General features: G+C 38.9%; 2 protein-coding genes across 6 annotated transcripts in view; one reads left to right on the top strand and one right to left on the bottom strand.

Moving 5' to 3' along the window:
* Positions 1-22,042, bottom strand: part of HEATR1 (HEAT repeat containing 1) — a 38,257-nt gene extending 16,215 nt beyond the window's left edge. The window contains exons 1-24 of the mRNA XM_080588288.1: positions 21,926-22,042; positions 21,633-21,801; positions 18,976-19,192; positions 17,888-18,029; positions 17,266-17,367; positions 16,530-16,670; positions 15,730-15,941; positions 14,386-14,519; positions 13,433-13,541; positions 12,956-13,066; positions 12,399-12,516; positions 11,077-11,184; positions 10,580-10,675; positions 9,404-9,492; positions 8,876-9,087; positions 8,487-8,608; positions 7,798-7,995; positions 6,410-6,593; positions 5,969-6,117; positions 4,083-4,275; positions 3,407-3,579; positions 2,418-2,585; positions 1,299-1,541; positions 439-570 (exon numbers count right to left, since the gene is read on the bottom strand). Coding sequence (XP_080444414.1) covers positions 439-570; positions 1,299-1,541; positions 2,418-2,585; positions 3,407-3,579; positions 4,083-4,275; positions 5,969-6,117; positions 6,410-6,593; positions 7,798-7,995; positions 8,487-8,608; positions 8,876-9,087; positions 9,404-9,492; positions 10,580-10,675; positions 11,077-11,184; positions 12,399-12,516; positions 12,956-13,066; positions 13,433-13,541; positions 14,386-14,519; positions 15,730-15,941; positions 16,530-16,670; positions 17,266-17,367; positions 17,888-18,029; positions 18,976-19,192; positions 21,633-21,774 — 3,495 coding nt within the window. The 5' untranslated portion in view covers positions 21,775-21,801; positions 21,926-22,042. The remainder of the gene's footprint in view (positions 1-438; positions 571-1,298; positions 1,542-2,417; positions 2,586-3,406; positions 3,580-4,082; positions 4,276-5,968; positions 6,118-6,409; positions 6,594-7,797; positions 7,996-8,486; positions 8,609-8,875; positions 9,088-9,403; positions 9,493-10,579; positions 10,676-11,076; positions 11,185-12,398; positions 12,517-12,955; positions 13,067-13,432; positions 13,542-14,385; positions 14,520-15,729; positions 15,942-16,529; positions 16,671-17,265; positions 17,368-17,887; positions 18,030-18,975; positions 19,193-21,632; positions 21,802-21,925) is intronic.
* ACTN2 (actinin alpha 2) overlaps positions 22,022-23,623 on the top strand; it is an 84,013-nt gene continuing 82,411 nt past the window's right edge. For 3 of the 5 annotated variants that reach the window (XM_080588314.1, XM_080588308.1, XM_080588309.1), the window contains exon 1: positions 22,022-22,322. In XM_080588314.1, the coding sequence (XP_080444440.1) occupies positions 22,167-22,322 (156 nt within the window). In that variant the 5' untranslated portion in view covers positions 22,022-22,166. Of the gene's footprint in view, positions 22,351-23,623 lie in introns of all 5 variants that reach the window. The other 2 variants (XM_080588299.1, XM_080588298.1) reach the window with 2 other exon arrangements.

Below are 23,623 nucleotides of genomic sequence, written 5' to 3'. Positions count from 1 at the left end.
CTGTCCTAAATGTAGTTCTTGCAGCAAATAAAATGAGGAAGTGATTTCAAGTGCAAGTAAAATAATAAATTGCTATATGACAGCTACAATGAATGTATTTCAGGAAAAGTCTTCTAGTAACAGTTAAAAAAAAAAAAAACCACACACAAAAAAAGCAGTTTTTACCCCGAAAAATGAAATCACTGCAGCAGAAAGAAGTGACTTTTACTGAATTCGTTAAAAGAATAACAAATGACTGATGTATGGCTTCTACAGAAACACCTTCTAAAAGCAGCCATTTAACTTTTTATGCCACTAATGCAACTATGTAACAAATAGTTTCTAATTCCTTACATGCTGTAAGTGATATAAACAATGAACATTAATAATCAATGTAGCAGCATGGTACCACTGCAAAACATTTAAACATAATTTTGTGTTCTGGAGTTTGCCACTTACCCCTTTAAACACACTGCTAATTGTCTGGGCACAAAGTGGGTTCTTACAGTTTAGCAGTAAGTCAAACAGTACTTTTAATAGCTTCTGTTGCACCATCCCATCTGACACAGCTGCAAAGAATGGTTTAGTAATCTACAAAGGGGAAAAAGAAAGGACAGAGGTTTACTGTAAGAAGGTAACAAAATCACAAGAAATGAAACTTGGGTATGTTAGATTATGTATTATACACCCAGACAAACATACTAATGTGTATGAACATACATAATAAAAATGTACATACTAACTAGCTATTTGCATACACCTAAAAATCCCTATATACAAAGCACATACTTCTGAAATATCCATCAGACATATTGGTTCCTAAAATTTTTCTAAATGCCTTTGTGAGAGCATACCTCCTGTTGCTAGACTTTTTTTTTTTTTTTTTTTAAAGTATTGGACTATTAGCCTGAATTTGTAGCCTCCTTCAAATTAGATTATTTCTCACCGACTGTATTTTCTTAACATCTTTTCCTCAGAAGAAAAGCAAAGATCCTGAACAACTTACAAAAAACAAACAAACAAACACACAAACCAAAAAAAAACCAACAGTGGAACGGCAGTATCTGCAGGCAATCATACAGGTATTCACCTGCATGCAAATACAATGATATGAAGCAAGCAGCAATTTCTTCCAGGAAGTTTAAGAAGTTTAAGAGAGCTTTGCAGCCTGTTTAGCTGTTTCAAAGCTTTTGTGGAGACCTTGAAAACTTGTAATGAAAGAAAGGGCAAAAACTACGGACTCCTTGCAAATACAATTCTAAACACTGCTATTTGCTGTAAGCACAAAAGCAAATTAAAAACCTTTCTGAAAGCTATACCTGCCCAAGTGCTGTAATTTGGAAAGGTGGAATTTCTTCATAGATTTTCTTGGCAGCATGTAGACTTTTGATAAATAAATCCAGACTCTGCTGATTCTTGCACAAGAGGGTTGCTGAATGTTCATTAAACTTCCCAAGTATGAGATGCAGGAAAACTGCTTCATCTTTTAACATTGTCTCAGGTTCCTTCGAGACCTTCTCAAGTAACCGGTCTAGTGCAGGCAAGAGGTGAGAAAGAATCATCTGCAAACAGAGAAAAATTGTAAGAACAGTTTGCTTTTTATTCATTCTTGTTTTAACAAGCTTCCAATAGTGCAGCTTCATTTTAATGCATCATCTGTTCCCTCTCTAGTACCACATTTCCTACTGTACTTTACGCAACAGCTATTAAAGAGGAAAAATACAATATTTATTGTCACGTTACCACAAGTACCTCCTTATCAGCTCTATTTCTCCTTTGATGGGTAGGTAGTATTTCATGTTTTTAAAGTACAGAAGGCTTTTTTTTTTTTAAACAATTTATGACTACTGTCTCCTACAAAACCTGAGTGTGGGGCAAGAACACTCATCTTCTATGCAGTGTACAATCCCTTCAAGAAACATACAACTGAACAGAACACAAAAACTCAGAACTTCATTCATTTTTTGAACAGTAAACTCACGTATTTTCCAACACTTAGAGAATAGGAATTCTGAATAAACTAGGATAAAATGAGGTTAATATGTACATATAAAACTAATTAAATGAATAGTACTTTCTATTATGTTACAATTCCGTACAGAAAACTCTATTCACAGACACCTAGCCAAGATAATCAATTTCTTCTGCAAGAACTTTCTTCTGAAACTTTTCAGTAACTTCAAGAGAGTTTCCTTAACAACTCCAGCACAATATTCTGCATCCCACACATTCCTGGATAGAGTATGACAATATTTTGTGTTTCATTAGATCATATTTTGCAGTGTAACTGCGTACTATTGAAGGTGTCAACTTAATGCCTAACAATCTATAAATTATGAAGTTGCTTAACAGCATTACTATTAAATGACGTGATTTCTGCTTTTCAGTTAAATGCAATACTGACAGAACAAGTGTGAAAATATAAAGGCTGGACTCACCTCACCATGGACTTCGTGAAGAATTTTCATTAAGCTTCTTGCGACATATGATGGGCAAATAGGGTTTTGTACACAATCGAGTATGCTTTCCAAAGCTTCTGACAATTTTTTCTTCTGGGATTTCTGTTTTGGTTGTGTCTGGAGCTCCTCAAATAGGGTTGCCATGATCTAGTTCAGTAACAAAGTGAAAATAAATTTCTTTCCCTGCCGTAAAAGTGCCTTAAAACAACATTTATTCAATGCTTTTGTAATAATGCAATCCAGATATAAACTGAATTGTTCACCTGCAAATAAACCATGAGTTAGTATCTCAAATTTGCTGTGGGTGCACTCTTTTCCACCATCCAGATCGTTAATGATGGCACTGAACAGTACTGGCCCCAGTATTGACACCTGGGGAATCCTGCTAGGGACCTGCCTCCCAGGGGGCATTGTGCCACAGATCGCAACACTCTGTGCTGGCCGGTCAGCCAGTTTTCAGTGCACCTCCCTTGTCTATGAGAATGTTGTCTGAGACAGTGTCAAAAGCCTTTCTAAAATCAAGGTAAACATCCACTGTTTTCCCTTTGTCTACTAAGCTCTTCTCTTTATCATAAAAGGCTATCAGGTTGGTCAAACACAACTTCCCCCTTCATAATTCAATGCCGACTGCTCCCCATCACCTTCCCAGGGATCAATGTGAGGCTGACCATCCTGCAGTTCTCTGCCTTTTCGTTCTCACATTTCCTGAACACAGGAGTGATGTTTGCTTGCTTTCAGTTTTGAGGAACATCTAATTGCCGTGACTTTTTTTTTTCTTCTTACGATGACTAAGAATGGCTTTGCAGTGCCATAAGCAAGCTCCCTCAGCGCTGTAGGTCAACCCGTTTGGCCCCATGGACATAAGTATGTCCAGTTTGTTTAAGTACTCCCTAACCCAATTATGTTACATCACAGCTTGCAGCAGCCGACGAAACTTGTACCAAAGCACAATTTAACAGCACAAATACCTGTGTGATGTATGTAGGGTCAGATATGATCTCCTCTGTCTTTTGCCCCAGATACTGAAAAATAGGGTGAAATAAAGACTCCTTCACCCCGCTTAAGGAACGGAAGCAATTGAGAGCAGCCCTTCGAACTTCGCTCACAGGACTACCCAAATTAATGAGCAGAGATATCACCACTGTAAAAAGAATGAAGGAAAGCAGAAAAAGACAACAGAATTCCATGGTCAGAATTTTACTGTATCTGTCTCTGAGGAGGCATCAACATTAATTTAGAATTTAAAAGTAATCTCTTTTCACTATAAACATCTAGACTACACAAAGACAACATAAACCTCACAGATTGATGGTTCTGAATTTCTTCGCCATGGTCCTTCCCATGCTTATACTGCACAGAAAGTAAGGTGCTATAACTGACTTATTCAGCGTAGGACCTTGTTTTCTAAGGCCTTTAAGATTAAAAAAGAAAACAACAACAATAAAAGCTGTTTCAACTACTTTCAAAATTGGGCTACCAACTGCAGCAGTGACTCAGCAAGAAAGACAGCTATCTCAGCATAGTGCAGCTGAACATAAATGATTAGAGATACCCCTCCATGGTATGAAATATAGGAAAATGACATGAAATTAAAATACACTGTCATTAAGCCTCAAGTTGAGAGATGGAGAGATTGTATTTTACCGGGAGACGATGGTGATAGTAGCTGTTTCTTCTTTTGGTATGTCTGAGATACAAGCACTGCATAGCCAATATATAAAGCTCGAGTCTGCAGCATTGCATTGACTTCATAATTCAGATGATTTGAAAGGTTAAAGCTGTAAGTCCATAAAATCGAAAGGAATTTGAAGAGAACTTCTGAATCTTTTACATGTACCTTACATGTAAATAAAAGAGAAAAAAAAAAAAAGAACAGTTGGTCAGGACAGCCTTGATTTGGCAAACTAATACTCACATCAGATAAACCACCCAAACCAAAGGAGCACACAGGAGAAAACTAAAGAGTCAGAAACAGTGTTCTTTTGGGAAGAAAACATTCCCAAGATGACGATGTCTGATGACAATACTTGCATATGTAAAAAAAGTCCATGTCTTTCTTGACAAACTGCTTATTTAGTTTAACAGACAACATGTAGTCTATAGGTACATAAATAAAGTATACGTTTCCTTATCATTGCAGACCAAATCCACATCCATATGAACGTTTTTATAATGTGTTAACTGAGCATGAAAATGGTTATATGCAAAATAGAGCAAAATTAATAACTTTCATCTTCTCTTTTGAGTGGCAGTAATGTTTACATTAGAAGTGTTCTAAGGAAGTAATGCCTGGCTTTTTCATCAGTTGTACAAACTGAAAGATTTTTCAGAATTCTATCAGCTACTGTCTTAGGACTGGGCATTTAACTTCTCTGTGTGGCACAGCTTTCTGTGTTGAATATTCACACTAAATGTTACTTTTAGAATTTGTCCTGGATTTGATGTATAGACATTACAATAATAGAGCATCAACCAAAATAAACAAACCCTGAATCATACACATATCACAGGCCATCTCAGATACAGGTCAGAGCATCTCCCACTCCTGTCTCCATCCCCCCACCTCTTCAACAGGTAGCTGCTCCACAAGATTCATTTTAGTTTTTCACAAATCTACATCCAATTATCTCAGCTTTGCTCCTGTCTAAAGTTTAATGAGGAGAATTTCTGATTTTGAAGCAGTTACATTGTCTCCTAATAGTCTTCCAAATCAATTAACAATCACTTGTTTACTATATGGTCTGGCAATAGCTACCACTTTTTCTGTCTGCAAAATGCTCTTTGGAATCCTAAGAGATCTCTATTCATCAAACAGGAGTGCCCACTCAGCATCCTGAAGACTGTATATAGCTTGCAGGAACAAATGATAAAGCTTCTAATACACTCTAGCCTATTGTCTTTTCTAGGATTCCACCAAGATCTAGTTTCTAGTTATATTAGCTATTCTGGAGCAAGCAAAAATAATTTTCTTATCTTTTTCAAACTAAACATCCTCAAAATCAGAGATCAGCAGTACTTCAAAAGCGAAAGAAGCAAATTATTACTGCAGCTATTGCCTTCACTAAATACTAAAGACATGACTAACCCCATCCCACAAACTTTCTGTAGTCTCTCCTACCATCTTTTCATTCATCTCTCTTCTAAACATGCACTGTGTTCTACCAGTTCTTTATTTTTTTTTATTTTAAAAGCTAACAAATTTCAGAGAAACTGTTTGCTCTGCTCTTACGTAGTACCAGAAGCTCTAGCTCTTGAACCTTTGTCCTGCAAATCAGCATTGCATATTCACCTTTGCCTCAACTGGTACATTTATTGATTTTTACTTGAGTTTCCTACCACGTTCAGTTAAGGTCAACTAACCAGTTGAAGCTTAGACTCATGTTTCCTCATAGCACTAGCATGCCACAAGCAGTGTTGCATGATCAATACTCAATTTTTCTCACCTTTCTCTAAAATTTTGTATTTCTGCATAACATTTGATGAATAGTAACTCAGAACAGTAATTAAGAAAGTAAGTATGAAAATAATACCTTAAGTAAGAGATTCATCAGTGCTCTGTACTGAACAACATTGCCTCCCTCACTAGCTCCACAAACAAGAAGGTCAAACAGCCCCAAAAGGAGGTGCAGATAGTTTTGGCTATCTTGATTCAAAGATTCAGGATTCCACCAAGTTCCTTCTAAAAAATAAAAGTTACAAATCAGTCATGGTGGATACATATGAAAAACTTCAGGGACAAATTGAAAATAAACACCTTTATTCAAAGTAAGACAATACATTTTGCTGATTTCATGTTCACAAGACATGTTTACAGATCTCCACACAATATCAACAGTGGAAGAAGACTGGGAAAGCAAGGTTTGCTTTTTTCCAAAACCTCTAAAGCAAGCAAACAAACACACGAAAACTCCTCACTTTCCTTAACTTCAAATTGTTGTATAAAAGATGACATTCGAAACTTTAACACTTACCTTTTGGAAAGGATGAAGGAGGTTTAAGGTGATGAATAAAACTTTTCAATAAAAACACAAACATGGCAGACTCCTCTGCATCAACAGTCTGGTCACTATCGAGCTTTTCTATATATGCAGTTAACAAGTCCATTGGCACCAAACTTTCCTGTGTTGTTTCAACAGACCAATTTGAGGGAGTTTCCTGCGAATGAAGATTTATTGAAACATACATTGTCATAATCTCATCCAACTGAAGACAGAATCTAGCACTAAAGTTCAGCAATATTACATTTCTAACCTCAAAACAGGTATCATTATGAAGTGAATTACAATTCTGATTTTACATTTAAACTTGCATCTGAGGTTTAAAAATTTATACCTGCTCTTACTACCATGATTAAGAGTATACATAAGCAAAGTAACAAAAGGGTACAATAAAACTCCACCTAAAATATCGCTTCAAAGAGATGAGCAGTTAGAGCATTCTGTGGACATTCAGTTTCATCCTTTCATCTAGCTCTGTTTGGGAAACATAATCCATATCTTTCAGATACTTTTATATATAAAAACCCTTTGATGGAATCATCTGAAGTAAGAAAAGCTAATTACCATGTATTGCTACAGATGCATGTGAAGAGGTGCACACGAATAAATACGGCCCTGCTCACCTAGGTTTCTTACACAAGAAAAGAAATGAACTCTTAACATTTTTAAATAAACAAACAACAATAAGGACAACAAACCCATATGGGAAATATGCATGAAAATAAAGAAAAAAAAAAAGCCGAAAGATGCAGCAATACTCTTCTGAATATCATTCCTGCCTGATGGCTCCTCCTTATACCTGTGTCATCTCCCAACAAATGTCAATACAACTGCTTATGGAACTGTGCAATATACCAAAACCCAACAACCCAGGAGCAACACTTTCAATATTGTTCCAAAGACTTGCATGAAGCTGAAATTAATATATGCTCTTTTTTATACTCAGTTGTATGTCCTTCTTTCCCATATTGAACAAGTCATCAAACCTTTTACTCAACAACTGAAAAAAATGGTATTCCTAAGCTCAACAATAACACCTGATACCACAAGGTAGCTGGCAAAAATGCCCCAAACTTGGTGCCAAGCTCAAAGCACTGACACACTGAATCACTTGGTGGGGTGTTAGGCTAACGCACTGGAGTTCTTATTTTTTTTAACATGGACTCACCAAAGCGGTAAAATATAAGAGAAATTCTTAATGGCAACTTCAATTACTCTTGCCAACTGTGCGGCTTCTCTTTGAAAAGAAACAACGGCAATATTTTCAGTCCTCCTCAAGGCTACTAAGCTGCCTCTTCCTCTGATGGAAGACATTTCTCCATTACAAAGAAAACACCTTCTCCTAACTGTTTATATCTCACCTCTGCAGGATGACAAGCTTTGAGATTTCGTATTTTTTCATCCAAGAAGCGGAAGACTCTGATAGCCACTGAAAAATAACTTTCCTTCATCTGTGAATCACAGCAGCACTGAACAAGCACGGAACCAATTATATGAGCAGTTACTTTCTGTTTCACGTTGTCAGATTCTGTTTCAGCAACACATATCAGATCATCAACCTTGGAAATGGAAGGGCAGGAATAACAACAAAAAGTCTGTGAGATAGTGGGACTTCGCTATGACTTTACAGAGTGTTTCATCTGCATGTCTAATTAAATCCTTATTACCTTCTATCATTGGTAACAAATTACTGTCTGCTGTAATGGTACCCTTTGGAACCTGGGAACACACACACATCTGTGTCTATGAACTATCCACAGGTATATTTATTTCTTTATTTTTTTTACCCAGGAAACTTAAAATTCCTGCAATTTGGTTACAGCAATAAGTTCTCCAAATAGGTAATGGCTTCACTTCTTCTTTTCCTATGTTAAAACAGAAATGTCTTTTATCTCTCTTGTACTGTTTTTTTCTTAAATGCAACATGCATACATTTCCATAGCAGCTTGATAATGACATAATAATGCTATGAACAGCACATATAAAGTTTGACATCTTTTCTACTAGTTACCACCTGTAAATTAAGGTTAGAGAAACATGGCGCACATACCATTTGCAATAATAAGGAAGGGTCCCCTGAAGTCATATTTTTAGAAAACAACAGAATCATTTCCTTGTTGACCGCTCCAATCAGTTCTGCAGGCTTGCTAGATTTAATTGCTGCTTGAAGAGCTATTCCAATGGAAAAAAATGAATAAATCAGAGAACAGAGGTATACAAATCTCACTGGCAGCTCAGTAATATTTATAAACAGTCAGGAAAATACTATACAACTTCATTCTTTCAAAGAGCTTTTTAAACAATTCTATTCATGCTCTTAGTATAATACCTTATTAATGACAGCCAGTCTCTCTCAATTACTGTTAAGGTTCAGTAAGCATGAAGTGCTACATTGTCATAATTTTTCTTTCATCAAATTAGGTACAATTAATACACTACCTTCTGGCCAGCCTTTCAGTAAAGGGTGTAAGGAGCAGAGATCAGATTCTGACAGACAAATGGCCATTTTCCATTCTGAAGATTTTGAATTTGCGTTAGTGATTACCATAAACGGCAACAACTGCATTACCGCTTCATCCAGTAGTTCCTTTTTCTCTTTCAAAATCTTCTCTTTGACTAAAATTTCTACTGCTCGCTCCAGAACCTTGTACCTAAAAAAGAAAAAAAGTGATCTTCATAAACCATTGCTCTAGCATGTCTGCTACATGTCTTTGGTTTCTTCTCCATTTTCCATGTTTTTTTTTTTTTTTCCCCTCCAGAATTCAAGTAGCAGTGAGAACAAATAGGGAACTCACTGGAAATGGTACACAAATAATGAAAATTTCTCTTATAATTCAGCATATATATACACAGCGTAGGAAGAAGTATTCAAAGTGAAAAAATAGTTTTTAAAGTATTCTTTAGAGTTACTTTTTAATTTCATTTATGCAGAGACAAAGTAGCCTGAAAAAAGAGACAGAAACATACCACTTTCCATCCTTTGAGAGATCAGCTCTCTGGAAGATATTCAAAAGACTTGATACCACTACTTCTGGATTGACTTGTTTCCTGAAAATCTGGAAAGTAATTAAGAGAGAGAAATGTAAGTATAATAAGCTAAAAAATAATTTACTCTTCACAATGGAAAATGCATCTATTACATCAAGCTGAATCATGGACCAAACAACACTAATTGAACTCTTAATAATAACTAAAAAGTCATCATTTTGTTGATGATCACATGATAAAAATATCCTGGGGATAAACAGATGTTATAAGACTGCCCAGTATGTTCTCTTGAAATCTAAAGTACAAAGACTTTAACGAATGCAGAAATATTTCGTAAAACTGATAAACACACAAAAAGCAAAACACTTGGTAATTGAGTAAGAATTGCTTTCACTTTATGCAACATCTGTATTACAAAAATAAAAGGCACATCAACAAAAGACACTGAAGTTTAAAGATAATCACTCAAATGCTTCTATTCCTATCTTTTAGTGATTGAGAATGAATGAACACACAAGACCAATTATATTACTGCTAATAATATTCTCCACTACTACTAGCAGAAGCAATGAAGACAGACTGTTACCCTAGTTGGAAACAATCAGTACAATGCATACCAGAGTCCCATCCAATAAACCCGAGCTGGCGTTTAGAACTTGGCTACTATCAACTGATCAAATGACTCCCATATGGAAAAACTCAGCTGAGCACTTCTCACTAGCGTAATGACTTGTCATTGCACCATTTTCCATACAAAAGGCAGATGACACGGCTATCATTTTTACAGAGATATACACAGGATAAGCAGAAGGCACACTTTATAATCAAAGCTTAAAATATGCTTTAGTATCTACACAACAAAATATAAATAAAATCTGGCTAACTACAGACACTTTGGGAAAGATGAGGAAACAGAAAGTTGCAGGAGAGGGGTACCTGTAACAGGTAAACAACAATAGCCTACTAGTTTGTGCTGCTTCATCCTGTTAAAGGACAAAAGCCATACAACAAAGAGAGGAGTACAAGACAAACAATAAAGGACAAAAGCTATATATCAAAGAGATAAGTAGAAAAGCGATTATAAAGAATACATTCCAGACACACACTCAGAACCAGCTAAAACCTCACCTGACTTATTGAAAGAAACACACCTACCTCCAAAGCACTGAAAGCAGACATTACAACATCTCTGTTGTCATCCTTGAGGCGCTCAAAAATTGCTTCTTCTATGAAAGACTGATCAAAGCCTTCCTGAAGAAAATAAGGGAAAAAACAAACAGAACAAAAAAATAAATAAGGTTGGTAGCACAATTTATAGGCTATAATGAAATATTTGAATCCTAGTACAAGTGGTAACATCATTGAAATTGAACCACAAATAACAGTCTGACTAACTTTCAACAATAAAAGAAAAATAAAAATAACCATTAACTTAGATTTGATTTTAGTCTACAAGCAGCTTAATAAAAAAGAACTACATCCAGACTCCAGGCTGACAGGAGCCTCCTGAAATCACCATGAAAAACTGTCAGAATGACATTTCTGAATAATTTAACGTATCACTTATCTTCAACTGATATTTCCGTCAAACAGCTTTTAGAAGATTTTATATGCTAAGCACATTCTGTAAGTGAGAGATTCAGGACACAAACCTTTGATGTTTCGATAACATCTTTCAAATGCTGAAGAGCCAGGACTCGCACAGCTGGCTGAGGATGATTCAAACTAAGCAGAAGGGAGGTATCAGAGTCTTCCAGAAACTGAAATACAGATTTCAGAGTCACTCACCACATGTTAAAAATACTTTAGGAGTATGTCAGGGTACCGGAAGAGTTTCTTTCATTATTTTTTCAGATGAGAAACCTTGACCAAAAAGTGTCAACAGCAGGACAAAGATGTTGTATAACAGTTCCAAATTTGGTCTTCCTCATTTTGGCAGACAGTTTTTGGAACGCAACTTGAAAAGTACAGTAAACCACAGATACCTTTCTGTCCTAGAGAAACATTACACTTATCTAAGGATTCTGAGAAAGCTCTAGTGACAATGTCAATGGGACAGACCACAGATAGAAACTGTTAAAAAGGTATCCCTGCCAGTACAATTGCCTGCACTTATCTTTTGAACCTTAAGGGCTAGAAGAGTCACATGGCTTCATTCTGCATGCCTTTTTTCTGTTTCTCTCTTAACCCACTTGCTATTCAGTCACAGAATCCATGCCTTCAGGAAATCAGTACAAAAATTCACAAAGTTCTTCATTATATAGGTTACCATCTTTTCCTAAGCGATTTCAGTCTTGGAATCATTGCAAACAGCACTCACAATACTAACCATCTCTTAATGATTAAAAATAACTCAAAAAATCCTTAAACTAACATGTTGCTCTAGTGGTTATTCTGTTTCTCTCAGTTTGACTTACTCTTCAGAAACTGCACAGAAGAACTTTGAACACTATGTTCTTCCACCTTACTGACTGTAAGCATTCATAAAACCAACACAACAAATGGATTGAGCCACCTTCTCTTAACTCTGATAACATTGTTTGTCAGCTTACCCCAAACGTACTTGCATGACACCGACAAAATCTTTAAGTAAGATCAGACCTTGCTGGGCAGCACCATGCTGTTATCAAACAGTACAGTATTTGCACTGGTCATGTTCATAAGGAAAAAAAGTTACCACAAGAGCAATCAGGTGCAGGCAGAAACGTGTAAATTTTAATGATGACAAAAACTCACACCCATGACTGATCATAATAAACATGAACTTAAAAGATCTGATAGCTTTTATCAAATTTTTGATCAACTCATCACCTCACTTAAGTGTTTTTTTTTTTGTTTTGTTTTTTTTTTGGGGGGTGGGGGGGAAGGGGGTAGAGGGAGGGGAAGGAACAGAGAGCAGACCTTTGGCACAACATCAACCTTCTGTTAGTATAACCTGGTAAGAGCTAGGATCAGGAATTAAGCTTCTACCTACCTTGTATTTGCCACAGCTTTGTGACAGAGAAATAAATTGATGAAAAAGATTTTGGTCAGCCTGATCTGTAGCACCTTCCAGATGCTCCTCCAGCACAGCATCTAAGGCTTTAGGATACCTGTCAACAGACAAAACTCCAACATTTTCCACAGAGCATTACAGAAGAGCAAGTATTTTCTAGAGAAATAAAAGGAAATGCAAGGAAGCTGAATGCACTTTTCTGAACCAGCTATTTTAAGAAGCTTTGCAAAGACAATCCATCTTTGTCTTAACTCAGATGATATGCAGCCCACTAGGGTAACTAACGAGCAGAAAAGGTAAGGTCACACAGCAAGAAGCCATTCAAAGCCAGTAGGTCTGTGCCCAGGTATGACGGTGATGACAAAATGTAAGGTTAGATCAGCAAAATAAAATTCAGACAAAAATTAAGAGAGTCAGTTACTTCTACTGTATTTTTTCAGCAAGATTATTGCGCTTGTGACACCCAATAAACCAAGATCATAGCTGACCTCATCAGCCTACAGGCTGTATATATGTCATAGAAAAATGGAACTTACTTTCTCTCAAGAAGTCTGATAAGAGGAAGCAGCTTTTGATTGATTGCAGCCATTTTAGTGGGATTAGATTCAATCTCTGTACCATAGGAGATAAACCCTTCAAGAAATTTGCTAAAATTACAAATAAAAGAAAAAGCCACCATTTTTAGGTCAAACCAGTTTTCATTAATGTTATAAAACATACTGCTGAACAGGTTATAATTAATATGCATTACTTATTGCAGATTTACTCCTGGCCTTATGTTTTACTCTGTCCCATAAGTATTTCCACAAGTGCTAAAATCGCGACTCTTCTGGATTAGTGAACATTTCAGTTTCAATATCTAAGTTTGGAGTTCACTTGTAAACCCAAATAAACATGACACTAAAAGGGATGCTCATATAATGGTAACAGCATTGTCAGCAATTCATTGTTATTAAACCAGAAATGACTGTAGTACCGCAGAAAAAAACAAAAACAGATCTATGTTAACTCACGAAGCCAATAGGTGATCTAAATCCTCTTCCAGTGGTATAGTCTGAAGAATAGCTTCAAGATGGCTAATGTAAATATGATCCTCTCTCTCCTCAGGTTCTTCTTGTTCCTCTAAGGAGAACGAGTAATAATAGCAGACGAACAATAGCTTGAACATAACCTCCCCACCCTGACTAAAACGAGTAGCTGGTATAGGCAGTATCATCTGGTGAACCAAGCACACAAGTTGAAGACCACAACGTCCACTGATAACTCCCACGCACTCTCAGTGTGCTGCTAGCAATGCTTCACACCAATGTCATTGAAGTGCTAAAGGCTGTACTGCTATCAATAAACTCAAGTATGCTAGGGGGTGTTCCAGATCTGCTACCACAACCTATGCCAGCAACTTGCTAGAGCACTCCTTGGTGTCAAGCTCGACGTTTTCAACTGAAGAGCTTTCCCAACCATGATTTGGCAGTTCAAACAGTCCACAGCACAAGCAGACTTGCTGGTACAGACATGGGCTGCTGCATACCAGTCAGCCTCATTATCCAGGAACATTTCCAGGCACGTTTAATTTACTGGGTAAACACAGATCTCTACCACTTAAACTACATATGCAGTACAAGTAATCTACCTAAAATTGATTTATGTATGGGACTCAAATCATGGATTTTGCAATATTAAAATACTTCTCTAAGAGTAAGAAATTTAGTATATGAAAATTAAGTTACTGCTGCACATTGAAAATCAACATCTAAATCAAAGTGACATAGATATAACAATGCCTAAAATAGCATTCTCTGTAGGACCTGGAAAAACAAAAAGCAACACACACCGAAGCTCAACCACATCTTCATGTGTATTGGTACAGTTTTAGGGGCAGAAACAAAATGAAAACGGCACAGCTACGACATTTAGCATAGCTCTCTGTCTATAAGACTGAAAGTTTTAAATATATGTGCTAACTTACCTGCATCATATTTCATGATACTGCAAACAAGGTGAGGCAACAAGTAACGCAGAAGTGGAGAGATATCATAGCCTTCTGAAAGGCCTTGCAAAAGTGTTACCAGTTCTGGGTTGTTGCACAGATAATTAAATGGCCTGCACAACAGAACAGGGGAAAAAAAGAACAAAAAAAACAAATATAAGCTTATCTGTGTTACCAATACTTGCAAAACATCCCAAGGATTCAATTTTCAGTACTGGGTAACAGCCTCATTGTAAATGCTCAAAAGACTGAAAGGGTACCACTTTCTTGTTGCCAGTTTTACTGGTGCATTTAATGCCCAACAAGAAAACGGAGTACTGCCAGTCATACTGAGCACAGCTGCTGCAAAGGCACAGTGAATATCTCTACGCTTTTGAGAAGTTGGTTGTATGAGAAAAAATAATTGTATGGATTGCATGAAGAGATATCCTCACATTGCATAGAGTGAAAAGAAGGGAAGAGAAATAACAGCTTAATGACAGGAGATCCTCAGAGAGAAGTAAATCTCTTCCTACTAATAAAAAGTTCCTCTCATCTTGTCTCCCTTTAATATCCACGTCTGGATGCTGCATGATACATGAAGCATGGCTGTTCTTAGCTTCCTGCAGCTTTGTTTTTAACCTGTTTTCCTCTTCAAAGACTGCTTCCAAATATCTGGAAGGTAATCGCTGCGTTTATTCCCAGTAGAGACTATTGGAATACCAATGCTAATTTCTCTACCAGAAAACTGAACTCCTTGTAGCGTGCAGGACTTCAATCACCATGTTCAGCTGCACACAACAGCGCTAACTAACTGTTGCAGGGCAGACAAGACTGAAAGAAATGAAATATCACATGGGCATCCAGAAGAACACAAGACTTCTGGGACCAAACCAGTAGTGGTACAGAAGCACTTCAGGTGTAAAATGATATGAACTTAAAGTTCTTCCATGGAAGGGGCAAAACCACTTTTTTTCCAAGCTGTTTAAATAACCCAAAATTTGCACTACCATTATTATGCTAATTTCTCTTCCAAGACTCACACTTTCAAGAAAATCTCTTTCTGACAGGCTTCAGTTTCGCACATTGACAGCAACCCTTTACTGAGGGAAGTGGCAGGAGAGGAACCTAATGATGACAAACTCGTACCACTGAGACTCCTCAGCTGTAGCAACCACAAAAAAATTCAAAGCAAGCCAAATAAACCTCCAAACCCTTTGACACGCTGACTATCAACACTTCTGATAGGGAGGTTTCCCTTTAATGAGCAGGATGAAAACATTCAAATTATCCAAGTGCAGCTGGAGCTTTTAAAAGGAGGAAACTCAATTCACGTAGACTTACTTTTTCCCAAGATTGTCTCCTTTCTGAGTTTGTAGAAGTAGGTTCAAACACGCTACCCCTTCCCTGGCTAATGAGGGCACTTTAGATAATGTTTTGCTTATCTGCAACATCAAGGAATGCACCAAGGAGACCTCCACTGTCACTTTTACTGTCATCTGGCAGATTATCATGTATGTTGCAGCTCTGTAATCCTGTATAGAGGATTTCAAGCCCTAGGAAAAGAGAAAGAGATAAAGTTGTAATTTTGACATACGCCAATAATAATAATAGTAGTAGTAATAACAATAATAATAAAGTAAATTAACATACAAATCATTTCCATCCTGACGTCCATGCAACTACACTAGCTTTTTCTCCAGGTGTTAACTTTTAAGGAATTATAAACCTAACTTTGAACACGAAAAAGCTGTCACACAGGGTCCACATGTAAAGGAAGAGACATACGTTCTTTAACTGCTGCTCTGCTTTTAAACAGAGCAGCAATCCCACACGCTGGAGCAAACAAGTAATATTAAAGCAGGTTGACTACTCTGACTCCAATTTTTCATTGTTAGCACACTAAGTTTCTAAGCCAAAGAGGTTCAGTCAAACTGTATACCCATTTCTCACAGTTCCATTCTTCATGCAGAGTAGGAAATAAAGTTCTTAAAAATGCTCTTCTAAGGCGTGAGAAAGCATTATTAGTCATGGACCTTCACATGCCTAATGCTTCAAACCCTCCTGAACGTTAGCTGCAGAAATCATGTTGGTAGAACACAAGACAGTTCGTCACACAGGAAGGAAAACAAAACTTCAGGTACCTTTTGGATGTAAGGGAGCAGCATGGAGACTATGCTGTCTGTTATATTCTCTGCGGCTCCAAGAGCTGATACAATGGTGGAGGCATAAAATGCAAGAAGAACTCTCAATTGAGCAGAGTTGCCAGGTAACTCGGAAAAGACCTGGACAATAGAAGAATAAGTTGTTCAGACATCAGGAAAAGTGGAAACACTCATATGGTTTCCCAAAAAAGACTAAGATCTCAGAACTCCAGCTTGCAAGTTCTACAAACTCCTGCTGATGCAACCAAAAGCATCACCTCCCCCTAGCAGAAAACTTTGCCAGAGGTTACTGCCCCCCCTTTTCAATTTTATGTTCTCACTAATATTTGAAAGCATACATTTAAAACATCCATGACAATCCCCAAAAGAAATATCCAAATTCAAAGTTACAAACCAGTAGCATGAATAAGTTTATAAAAGCAATTAAGAAAATGAAGTACTTCTAAGCAGCACAGTATCTTTAAGTAATACAGCATTGCCAAACTGTTTTGTCCTGGCTTACTGGTTCTCTGCCACTTCCTCATCTGAATTTCTAGAAACTGTAATCTATATAAGTAATAACACATGTTCATATTGCTTGCTAGTAAATGAGTCCTTTTACTACATGATATACAAATCGAAATATTAATAAATAGCATAACACCATACATACAAAACAACGGGAACAAACAAGTGACAACACACAAATGTTGTTTTAGAATAAAAGGAAAACAACCTTCACGGATTTCGCCACCAGCCTGCAGATGAAATCCATGAAATCCAGATCTTTGTAGCAGTGTGTAATGAGAGTACCCCTTGCCAGTGGGACGCCAGGTTTCTTTCCATAGTGAAAAAAGTAATATTAGAACACTCTAGAGTAAAATGAAGCACCCGAAGTAAAAATTAATAATAACCTCTTTAAATTAAGCCTACTGATCGGTTAACACCATTGAAATTGAAAATAAGTAACAGAAACCCATGCATCTCTCTGGAATTTTTTGTATCTACATTAAGACAGATGCTGAACAGCATTATGTATAATGTATATTCAATTAATCACATATTTTAGTAATTGACATACTTCCTAGCTGCAAATACTTACACCTTAGAAGCACACTCTAACTTTGTCAAAACAAAGAGTAATTATGACTGAAGCTTTTTATCATTGTATTTAAAGAAAGATAGCAGAAACAACAGGTGGGTATTAGGCTCCATTCTTGCAATTAGATCTTTCAGTACTATCCTACAAGTAACCACACAAACAGGTGGACCATATTCACAAATCTAGTAACAGAGTCAGGATATTATTAATAAAGTTCCTCATGTTGCTCCCAACTGGCATCTGTTAAGTACTTTACCCTTATTGGATCCAGCCAATGCCATTTATGAGTTGGGCTTTTTATATTTAAAAGCTGAATAACTCTCACGAATAGTTTAGTCTCATGATACGGCAGAACACAACCAATCAAACTATCTTGATTGTAGAGGTGGATGTGAAATCTAAGAAGAAACAAATAAATACATACAGTTAAAAATTTACTTGAAGGTCAAAACAAAGACTCAGCCATGTTCTTCTCAGAACACGTGGTTTGCTTCCTTTTAAGCAAGACCAGAGAAGATCACACTGAGGCAGACATATGGTCCGCTTTCCATCCAGAATCCAAAAAATGGCCACTAGCCATATGTAGGAAGTCAAGATAGAAACAATTTCTTGCCCTTCAGTCAATGATTTTAGGTCCCTAGTTGACATAAACTAGAACCTTAGTTTATTCTGTACAGATTGTTAACATTAAATCAAAATCTACAATAATGTAGTATAAATTTTTGTACAATATATTAAAAAGAAATCATGATCAAAAGGTTATATCAACAGCAACCACCTGCTCACTGTTTCATGATATGAAACATCACACTTTCTGCATCTGGATCGGTCAATTTATATAAAGACAAGAGCACTTCTTAAAAATACTTGGTTCATTTTTTCTTCACACCTTCTTACATTACCTTGTAATGAGGCTACTTAGCTCTTGTTATAAAACAAGGGCATGTTTCACAGTTCACAGTTTATACTGAAAGTTTGCTATTTTACTCAGCATATTATCTCAAAATATATTACATAAATGCCTCTCTAGATCCTCTGTAAGATGGTTAGAGCTGCACAAATTTGGTGAAATCCAGGCAAATAAATAATTGCTTTTATACAGATCATCATGGTATACTGAAATTTTCCACAGAAATTTATCAAAAACCAAAATCTAATTGGCAAAAAATAACACACAGCCCCATAAAAACCAAGCCCAAATGGATACATATTTTTTTAATATATTTTAACCTTTCAACCTGTAGCTCCACAAAGCTGAGGTATAATTGTTCAAAATTATTAGGAAAGAAATTTCTTGCATTTCTAGAAGCCTTATCTATACGTGTACGACATTCAGTGCATTACCTGTGAATAAGCCATTCAAGGCACTTCTGTGCTGGCTTAAGCATAAAGTAGGGGGACAGGTGAATGAGGAACAATGAAATATTCTGATTCAGCTGCTGATTTACTGCTTTACTCTGAACGCTGCGTTCCAGGCCTTTGGACATGGAACTAAACAGGCTGGATTGGAACACTTCAAAGGAAGGATCGATCCCCATCAGCTCTTCTAATCCAGTGCATCCTGCGGAAAAAAACAGAAGAATGCTTTAAATGCAACAGCTGTAATCACCAGTCCTATCCAGCTACATCCTCACTGGCATACCCAACCTCTCAGCTATACTGGTGTGTCATCCTTATTTAACAAGCCCAACCAAATTGTAAACAGGTCTAAGACCAAAACTTTTACTACACTTAAACTATTTCTTAACTGATAAAGGCAAAAAAACGTCAGCAATGTGCTCTTGCAGCAATGAAGGCCAACAGCATCCTGGGTTTCATTCGCAAAAGCGCAACCAACAGGTTAGGGGTGATGAACTTCACTTTCCATTTTGCATGTGTGAGACTGCATCTGAAGTACTGGGTACAATTTTGAGCTCCTCACTAAAAGAAAAACATTGATGTACAGATATCAATCCAGCAGAGGACCACGAGGATGGTCTGGGAACTAAAAAATGTCATCCAAAGTAAAGGCTGAGAACTGGGTTGAAATGAGATCACCAAAAGGAAATCTTCCTGCTGTCTGCATCTACTTAATGGCATAGCACAGGTTATCAAGGAGATGGAGCCAGACTCTGAGATGCACAATGGAAGGACAGGATAGGATGACAGTAATTCCAATTGGAGGGACCTACGAAGATCATCAAAGTCAGTAGACTGACTACTTTGGAGCTAACTCAGAGTTAAAACTTTTCATTAAGACTGCTACCCTCTTAAATAAGGACAGGTATCAACCACCTCGTCAGAGAGGCTGTTCCAGTGTCTAACTACTCACTTGGTAAAGAAATTCAGATAGGAGGGAACGGATGCATGCTGGAACACAAGAAAGTCCACGTCAATATAGAGATTTTTTTTTTTTTTTTAAACACAGTGATGGTCACAGATCAGAGGCCCAACACTGCATCAGAGATCACAGAACCTCAGTCCCCAAACTCAGCCAAACACAAGCCTGAGCAACCTGAGCTAACTGACCCCCTGATCAGCCAGAATAGTACCAAATGACCTTCAGGGGTCCCTTCCAGGCAAAATTATTCTATGATTTTTATATAGCTGAAGTAAGCAAAGGTAACTCTTTGAATAAATTAAAATACAATATTCCATAGAGAGTGGTAAGAATTGTTTCATTATTTTGCACAAGTTTATACAGATCAAAGGCTAGGCAAAAAGCACATTCTTGGGTAAATATATATTCAAAAAGGGAAACTGATGTGCACAAGGAACCTGACATGTGCCAACACAGAAAAGGTTTTTTCCATTCTTCATTATTTGTGGTCGTAACATTACCAAAGAGTAGGGTGTCAGTACATTTTCATGAAATCACAGAATAATTCAGGTTGGAAGGGACCTTGGGAGATCTCTAGTCTAAGGCCCTGCTCAAAGCAATATTAGCTCTGATATCAGATCAGGTAGCCTACAGAATTATCCAGTTGTGATTTTCAGAAGGATGGATGGCAGTTTACTGTTTAAGTGCTTGACGTGATGAAAAGGCTTTTTGTTACATCCAGACTAATTCTCTGCTGTTGTAACTTATGCTTATTGTTTTCTGTTTTCCTGCCATGCATTTCTCTGAAGAACATAACCCATCTTACTAACATCTCCTCATAGATATTTGCAGCCTGCTAGTAGACCCATGAAAATCTTCTCTTCTCCACACTTAAGCCAGATCTTCCTGCCTCCCCTTTTCAGGCAAGTTCTCCAGCCCTTTACTATGTTGTGTCCTCTGCAATGAGCTCACCCCAGTTTGATGAGTTTCTTATGCTGGGGATGGAGATAAAACTGGACAGTCTTCTAGAATTGACCTAACAAGCACTGAGTAAAGAGAGATATCATGTCCCTCAATCCTCCAGTTGTGCCTGTGGTAGCACAGCTCAGAATGCTGCTGGCCATCTTTTCCAGCAGGACACAGCTTGCTGCCCACCAGCGCTCCCCCGAGTCCTTCTGCAGAACACAGCCCAGCAGCGACCACCCCTGAGCCTGATCACCCAACCAGTTTTTCACCCATCTGGCTGCCCCGTCTAGGCTGGAATGTCTGAAACTTGTCACAAAAATGTTGTGGGAGGCAGCGTGAAAAGCCTTGCTAACTCTAGATAAATGGCGTGCACTGCTCCCTCCTTGCTGTACCACCCCAGCAGGCAATCGCATCGGGCAGGCGTGATTTATCTGCGGTAACACCACGCTGACTGTCCCCAGTCACCTTGCTCTTCACGTGCCCAGAGTTGTGCTCCAGGATGACCTGTCCGACAATTCTGCCGCTGACTGGAGGATCACAGAAACATTAAGGTTGGAAAAGACCCTCAAGATCGTCTGCTCCAGCCATCCCCCTAACCCAACCGGTCTGTAGCACCCTCAGTTATTCCTTTGGCCATTCCTATGGCTGAGGACATGCCCTTACCGTTCACCTTTGTCCAGACACAGTTCGGATAAGCGATTTCTAAGACGACGGACGCGCAAAGACCCCAACTCACCGATGGCGAAGAAGGTGTCCCTGTCGACGGCAGCCGCCTCCTTGCAGTCAAACAGCAGCGACGCCGCCTCGGCGCGGCTCAGGAGGCTGGGGTCGCTCTGCGGGAGGGCGAGCCGCCGCAGCTGCTCGGCCAGGGACGTCATGGCTCGGCCGCTTTCCTCCACGGACACCTAACGGGAAGCAGCAGCGGCAGCAGGCCGCGGCTCAGACCGGCGCCCCGGCCCCGTAATGGCCGCCGGGCCGCGGTTACCATGGAGACGCCCCCCCCCCCCGGCCCCGCCGCCCCGCGCCCACCTGGCCGCGCGCCGCGCCGGGCCCCCCACGTGCGCCGCAACGCGCGCCGCTAACCCGGAAACAGCGGCGGCAGCGGAAGAGGAAGCCCCGCCCCCCCGGCGGGGCCACGCCCCTCGCCCTTCTGCCCTCCAGCGGGAGGGGGGGAGCGGCCCCGCCCCCTGCGCGCGCCGGGAGCGGCCGTTGGTGGCCGTTGGGGGCGCGTGCGCGTGTTTGAGCGGCGCCGTGCGCCCCCGGTGGGGGGATGCTGCTGGCGGTTGGGGGTGTGAGGCCCTCTGGGCAGGGCTGGCCTGCCCGCGTCGTAGGGGTGCGCAGAGCTTGGGCTGCTCCACGTCCAGGTTCTAACGTATCCGGAGCGAGTGGCGCTAGGGAGGGCACAGGCAGCCTGAGCTTTTACCAGGTGCTGGAAGCTGCTGTGCTGTGTGTGGGTGAGGTCCCAGGGGCGGAACCCCAGGGGAACGTGGGTTGGAAGGGCTCTCTGAAAATCACCTAGTCTAGCCCCAGAGGAGGGCCAGCTTAGGGCAAGTTGGGATTGAGTGAGTTGGCACTGGAATGGGCTGCCCAGGGAGGTGGTGGGGTCACCGTTCCTGGGGGTGCTCAAGGAGAAGTTGGAGGTGGTGCTTAGGGACGTGGTTTAGTGGGTGATATTGGTGGTAGGGGGGTGGTTGGACTGGATGATCTTGGAGGGCTTTTCCAACCCTAATCGTTCTATGATTCTATCAGTTGCTCAGAGGTTTGTCTGGACAGATTTAGTGCGTCTGTGAGGGTGTAAGTTCCACAGGTTTGGCTGCCCCCAGGTTACAAACAAATTCCTAAGATGAAAAAAGCATGGTGTCGCCCACCTGTCTGCGTTTAGGGCTGCGGTGTTTTGTACCTTGAAGCAAATGAATGAAGCCAGAAAGACAACATAGGTTTTGGCAGTCTGGGAGAAACCCATAAAAAAGCAGAGATACAACTAATTTCACTTGATGTGAGCTGATGGACAAGATGATGTCAAATATAACAATTCCACTACCAGATGTGTACAAGTATTCCATATATTGTCAAGAAGCTTTATAGCTACAGCAGAAATAACAAATTTGTTTCCAGTAAAACTGCATTGTTTGGCAGTGATTTAGCGTGCAGCAGAAATACAAAATAAAATGGATGTAGATTTAGCTTTGTAGAGAATTATTTATGTGCTTAAATTTATCCATTACAAGTGTCTACTGATCTCAGCAGGACTGTATGCTTTTATTAAATAAAATGTGTGTACACCTTTGTAGGAGTGGGAGCAGGGAGAGAAAACAAAGTTGGATATCTGAGTTTGTGCCTGGTTATATTTACTGGTGCTTTGTCAGTGAGCGTGTATTAACTATATATTTTTGTGTTACTTCTGACAGTATTTGATTGTAAAGGTAATTGCTTAGCTGTTCAAGGTTGATAACATTGCTATTAAAATAGTGTTAAGGTATTTGGAGGATTTTACTGATTTAGGGGATTACTATTATTTGTCTGATTGTTCTAATGCCTTCATTCTAACCATTTAGCAAATGAGCTGGCTAGGGGTGAAGCAAACCAAGATGCCAATTTATTGCACTTGTTCAAATTCCTCATGAATTTTGTGCATCTTTTTCCTTTATGAAGCCTTTTGCAACCTTATTTTTAGTATAGTTCAAACTGCTATAAATATGCATGTTTCTATGTCTAAGAATATCAAAC

Source organism: Anser brachyrhynchus (assembly GCF_964034855.1).
Source record: "Anser brachyrhynchus genome assembly, chromosome: 3".
Classification (NCBI taxonomy): Eukaryota; Metazoa; Chordata; class Aves; order Anseriformes; family Anatidae; genus Anser; species Anser brachyrhynchus.
Note: the sequence above shows the minus strand (reverse complement) of the source record. Positions and strands in the feature narration are given on the sequence as shown.